The following is a 6,632-nucleotide window of genomic DNA, read 5'->3' as shown; positions in this document are numbered from 1 at the left end:
CGGTCAGGATTTCTCCTAACGCGATATAATTGTTTCTGAAGTTGATTGACGGTGTTCGATCCACGATAAAGAAAAGTGTAACTAAAACGTTTTATAAAGTTATAACTAAAATCGTACGCCAATTTCCCGCCAGGTTATATGTCTTTTACGCATATATATAGCAAGAGCATTTGCATTGGCGCCATTGTTATATTCAATTTAATAATTTATATAGAACCTCCAAAACGGACATAAACTTTAACAATTATTTTGATCGATAATCTCGGATAAAGATTTCAACAATTTGATTGTTTGATTACTAGCAATTCGGATAACGAATGTAAAACAGTTCTTACGAGCCTCACTTGTCTAAATAAGTTTTAAGCGACCCGTTTTACCGCTCGGGCAGATCAACTTCATGATGTCATAAAAGCCTTATTTCAAAATCCCATGGTGAATAAGAATTGGGTGTGGTGTTAAAGAAGATGAAAAAGCATCCCATCTATTTTTTATGCTCATTCACACCCACTATCAAATATTGAGATTCTCTTGTGTCGAAACGCTCATAGTCTCATACAACATTACCCTTTCTTTGTCATTAATTGTCAACAATTGACAAAGTCATCCAGCAAAGTTGTTGGTAGCATCCAACTGGAATTGGCAACTTGCCATGGCAATAATTTAAGCAAGGCAAGAGTTGCTGTACGGCTTCGATTCTTCCAACTCAATCGAGCGATCGAGAGAAAAAAGACATTAACAGTGAAACTCTCTCAGATTTTGGTTTGGGCAAAACATCAAACACTAGGAGGTTCTGCCGTCCGGGCATGGGCAGCTAGCTAGCTAGCGTGGTTTGATACAGACATCAAGACATCCCAGCCAATGAAACCGTGACGCAAGTTTGTCCGATTCGTACGTGGTGCAGCAGAGATCTAGATCGATCGACACCAATGTGGTCCAAGATCCGTGTGATTGAAGCCCGTTAAACAAGATTCCAAAATACATTTTTGGCTTTTTGAATTAACAAAAGTTGCAGACGGAAACATTATTTCCACACTGTGGTACCAAAGCATGGCCATTGGCCGGTGTCTTGTGCTTTATTACAATTTGTTGTTGTTGCTTTGTAGTTTGTACTTATTCATCACCTTGTGTTGTCACTTTCTGAGAGTGCCAAAAATCGCATTATTTTGGTGATGTGCTATATCTCTGCTGCTTCTGTAAGCACAAATTCCATAAACAAATAGGAGAATAAAACCACTCAGGCATACTCTACAAAAGTACTATAAACCTACAACATAATAATTCCTGTAAACTATGATTCAATCCGACTTAAAATGAGCGTATGCGGTTCTCCCCTTCTTGTAATTGGTTTTTATAGACAAATGCTATTATAGTCACGTTCAAATAAAGTAGTCGGAAGTACAAAAAGGCCTTATTATCCCCTGAAGCTAAAAGACTCTAAAACTCTAACAACAGTCTATTTTCATGGAAAGAAATAAGAAATAAAGCCACATACGGCCTACCCTCAAACATAATAAAATTCATGAGGTGCCAATCAGCCGCCAACAATATATATATATAATGCATGTCTTATATGTATATATATGTTTTTGATAAGTGCATGGTTTAGCACTAATTAATCAAAGTGGAATATTATAACTAGGTGGCACATCGTGAGGAATCATCTATCCATTTTTCAACGGGGAAGGGTATAGGTGAGGTGATAGTGACGGGAGTGTTGAAGATTATTAAATGCATGGCTTTATAAGCAATTGACTATTGGCGTTAATTAAGCCGTGTAGTATTGTTAATTTTGACTTAATTAACCTTATCTCCTATATATATATCTTTCTTGAATACCATGGTTTTCCTTAAATGAGTAATGGGTATATATATGGCATGGACGTGTTAATTAATTATACGACTTTTCACGTTATCGCGTGGAAACATTGGCTCAAATATTATTTAACTTTCATTTGACTGCAAAATAGAGCTACCAACACCGTACACGTATTATATATTAACAAAATCAGGAGGATAGTATGCTATGCAGGTTTCCTTTTTTTGATATATTTGTACGTTATAAGCAGAATAGGGCACAAGTATACGTTAGATACAGAGAAGTACTCTTAATTGTCATTTGTCAAATACAATATTACATTGCTGAATTGTAGAAGAGTTTCCTTGTAAAGTCTAATATTCCTATCCATGATTATACGCAATTACGACGCATGCATGAGCTGGTTGCAATCGTTTCCATCTTGGTGCAGGCTAGGATAATATTTCCCTTAATGGTTTAGGCATATCAAATAAAGTTAATTTTCATTTGTCACCAGCTCGATAATTGGTTAACAAAAACGACAAGACAATGAGGTGAAGGAATGAATAATCGCTCTACACTCGCCACGTACTAACTAGAATTTGATACTATCACGTTTTCTCTTTCTTAATAATTCATATATACATTTTTTTTTTCTTCTAATTATTCGAAGAAGAAAAAAATTCTCTTTTTTTTTTTTTTAAACGTGTGAATATATGTGATATATCTCGGAGTACTACGATGCCAATCATTAAATGATGTTGGATGTTTCAAGCAAAAGAAACAAAAAATAAATAAAATAAATCAAGTGTATATTTATTTATTTATTTATTTGGAGGTAACGTGCAAACGATTAGCAAGAGCCGAGGAGTATTATATGAATATCAAGCTCATATTTCTCCATGTCCTTTTGATCAATAAAGGTACGTGCAATAAAATAAAGAAGCTAGCATTATAACTATTATATAAACCCTAATAAGAGCTGCTGTATTTCCACAACTCAAGTATATATATATCTCTCCCAAAAAGTTAACCAAAAAGATGATGAAACCACAGATAACTCAACTCTCGCACTCCACCAAAACCCCCTTCCTATTGCACAAGCCCTTCATCCATGGTGATGGCAATATTGCTTCACTTCCAATCATCTCAAGGCACTCATTCCAGAAAAAGAAGAAAAATGTTCGAGTCGGCTTCATCCCTACCACCAACGTTAACATAAAAGCTGTGGCAAGCACTACCGAGAACGAGAAGCCCACTTCTGTTGAAGCCATTGTCACTGTGAAACTTACCGTTGGTGGCTTCCTCTCAAACCTTGGATTAGATCGAGGGCTAGATGATATCAAACATTTACTTGGTAAAACACTCCACTTGGAGCTTGTTAGCTCCGAGCTTGATACTAGTAAGTACTACTTCAAGATCAAAAGTAGTATACCCCCACAATTTTTTTTTTTTAATAATTAATTTCTGTAAATCTGTATTATTGAGACAAGAGTTACAAATAAAAATTAATTTTATTATTGTTAATGTAAAAGTAAAAAATATTTATAACGTTCATAACTATTGTATACAATCAAAAATATCAAGAAAAAATATAGCCTTTGATGTATAGATATACGGCATAGCTGAACCACTTAATTCTCTTAGTCTTTCTTTCTTCTTTGTTTTGATTTCTCTTCTCTAAATTTTAAGTTATAATATGTATGTAATATATTTGTGTATTTTGAAGGGACGGGACTAGAGAAGGAGACAATTAAAGGGTACGCACAATGGACGAGCAAAGAGGAGGACGAAGTGAAATACGAGTCAAGTTTTGAAATTCCAGAAGATTTTGGGGAGGTTGGGGCCATTTTAGTGGAGAATGGACACCAAGAGGAGATGTTCTTCAAGGATATTATCCTCAATGGCTTCCCTTATGGCCCCCTTCATATCAACTGTAATTCATGGGTTCATTCAAAGAATGACAATCCCCAGAAGAGGGTGTTCTTCGCAAACAAGGTCAGCCTAGCTCCTTGAAGCTTCCATTAATTTGCATGTTTAATTTCTATTTCCTGACAATTACACATACATATATACTTATGCATGCATACATGAATATGTAAGTACATATAATATATATATATATAGATTTTTTTTTTCTTTCAATTTGGAGCAAGCAGTCATACTTGCCATCCAAGACACCAAGTGGGCTGAGGAGGCTAAGAGAAGAAGAGCTTAAGATTTTGAGAGGCAATGGACAAGGAGAACACAAGAGCTTTGAGAGGGTGTACGATTACGATGTGTACAACGATCTAGGAGATCCTGACACTAATGAAGATCTTAAAAGACCAGTACTCGGTGGCAAACAATACCCTTATCCTAGACGTTGCAGGACTGGACGCCCACGCTGTGACACAGGTGCCATATATATATATTGCACTTTTCCTTTTTCTTTTTGTTTTTTGGTTTTTTGAAAATTAACCCGGCCCACACACGAACATGGAATAATGGACTTCCATATTAATTTCCATTATCTCCTCGTATTGGACGTTGAATATATATGTACAACCCGAGATTTGCTACAAGAGAGAGGAGATGGTGGGGGAGATGGGTGAGAGAATGCAAACAAGCATTTGCCGTACAACCCTATCATGTTAATTAGTTGAATTTGTTTTTTAGTGGTTGTCTTTTGTTTTCTTTCTGTGGAGTATTGACTTTTGTGTGTAATGAAATATTTTACCCAAAACGGGTCGAAAATGATAGGGTTGTACTAGCCACTAGGGGCCCTTGGTCCTTGTTTAGAAAAAGAGAAATGGTATATATATATATATATATATATTTGCTCTCACATTTTAAAATATATATTCTACAATTCAAAATTTAATAATGATTTTTTAAAAATTTAATGAAAAAAATAAAATAAAATTTAAAAAATAAAAATAAAAAATTTGAAGGCAAGGGGAGCGTAACTTCATCACCTCTACCACCCTCTTCAAGGGTGGAGGGAAAATAGTATGGGTAAAAAGGTGGGCGATTATTAATTGTCTGCGAATCGCATATATATATATATATATGAAACAGTGTCATTTTTATGTTTAAAATTTTAAATATATATACAAATATAGAAAATTATAGAAACGATACAGTATGTGGTATGATATTATTGTAAAAACAACATCGCTTTGGTTTGTTTTTTTTTCTTCTAAAAAGCGGTTAATGGTTAGTAACTCTACTAACCGCTAACTCTCACTTAACCATCTAGGCGCTTAGCGGAAGCGGTAAGTGAATTTTACTAATTCCCACATGTTCACCCTTAATAGATTGTGGGACGAGGATGCATATGCGATACCCACAGGCCACATGGGAAATTTTTATTGAATTGCGTGAAAAATGGACAATTGATACTTCTTTCATAAAAAATTAGACGGAAAATATGACCAAAACTCAAAATTTTAATTATCAAAATTAGAATCTTATCCATCTATCACGGGATCAAAACTTAAGGGATATGGGACAATTTCCATTATTTGTTTTCTAAAAGTTGTTCACGAAGGCAACTTGCCAAACGTACGTGTTTATTAATTGGAAGAAAACATTTTTTATTTTGATCAGCAAATTAACAATTGATTAATTTGTACACATGCAGATCCATTGTCGGAGAAAAGGAGCAGCGGCAGCACCTATGTTCCTCGTGACGAAAGCTTCTCGGAAGAAAAGAGGCTAACGTTCTCAGCCAAGGCAATATACTCAGTGCTGCATGCGCTGGTACCTTCCTTAGAGACGGCAATCTTTGACTCCGAGCTTGGATTCCCCAACTTCACCGCCATAGATTCTCTTTTCAACGAGGGTGTTAACCTGCCTCCCTTTGAAAACCAGAAGAAAGGGTTCCTCAGCACCCTCCTGCCCAGGCTGGTCAAGGCCATCGCTAATACAGGAGAAGATGTGCTGCGGTTTGAGACCACCGACACAATGGACAGTGAGAAAACAACACATCATGCATTAAACAATTTGTCCTTAATTAATCATCTATATATATATATATATATATATGCCTCTTTGATCTCTAAATGGTAGTGTTTTTGAACATGCAGGAGACAAATTCTTTTGGTTTAGGGATGAGGAATTTGCTAGGCAAACTCTTGCCGGTGTCAACCCCTATAGCATACAGTTGGTCACGGTATGATTTTTAAGATAAGAAAGTCGAAGAGTATTAAAATTTTCAGGCCACCCCCATGGCCAAAGGGAGTGGCTCGAATGGCCAAGAGTCACCCCCAATTTTTTCCGTTTCTTTTTTTTTTTTTTTAAAAAATATACATTTTTTTTATTATTATTTTTTTTAATTAAAAAAAAAAATTAAATTTGTGCCACTTGTCAACGTCTAATTGGTCCACGTGTCAGTCCTAATGGTCAACTAACGGATTGACTAATTTGGTTACTTATCAAAACCACAAAGACCTCCTGTGATAAAAATGAAACCATAGGGAGAAAAAAATAAAATTGAGAAACCCTAGGGGGGTATGGAGTATTTAACCCTTAATTTAATTAGTTAGTCGCTTCACCAATAGTGTTGCTAAGAGTACTAGTACTATATAAGTTTAGGGAAATTTCAGAAAATCCCCCTGAACTTCAAGCCGATTTGAAAAGCCCCCCCTGAATTTCCAAAACTCTCACTTAGGCCTCCTGAACTTTGGTTTTCTCACTTTGGACCCTTTTAACATTAAACTACGTCGTTTTGGATGTTTTATACCCGTTTTACCCTCAACCAAAACTACGTCGTTTTGGACTCCAAAACTCCGTCGTTTTGGACTCCAAAACTCCACCGTTTTGGGCTTCAAAATTACTTCACCACCCAACCCAA

General features: G+C 35.8%; 1 protein-coding gene across 1 annotated transcript in view; it reads left to right on the top strand.

Annotated features, from left to right (window-relative positions):
- Positions 1 to 2,816: 2,816 nt before the first annotated feature.
- Positions 2,817 to 6,632, top strand: part of LOC132163736 (linoleate 13S-lipoxygenase 2-1, chloroplastic-like) — a 13,362-nt gene continuing 9,546 nt past the window's right edge. Inside the window, exons 1-5 of the mRNA XM_059574103.1 lie at positions 2,817 to 3,197; positions 3,525 to 3,793; positions 3,955 to 4,192; positions 5,421 to 5,750; positions 5,866 to 5,951. Coding sequence (XP_059430086.1) covers positions 2,837 to 3,197; positions 3,525 to 3,793; positions 3,955 to 4,192; positions 5,421 to 5,750; positions 5,866 to 5,951 — 1,284 coding nt within the window. The 5' untranslated portion in view covers positions 2,817 to 2,836. The remainder of the gene's footprint in view (positions 3,198 to 3,524; positions 3,794 to 3,954; positions 4,193 to 5,420; positions 5,751 to 5,865; positions 5,952 to 6,632) is intronic.

The sequence above is a fragment of the Corylus avellana genome, chromosome ca10 (assembly GCF_901000735.1).
Source record: "Corylus avellana chromosome ca10, CavTom2PMs-1.0".
NCBI classification, from domain to species: Eukaryota; Viridiplantae; Streptophyta; class Magnoliopsida; order Fagales; family Betulaceae; genus Corylus; species Corylus avellana.
This window is presented reverse-complemented; position numbering and strand designations above follow the sequence as displayed.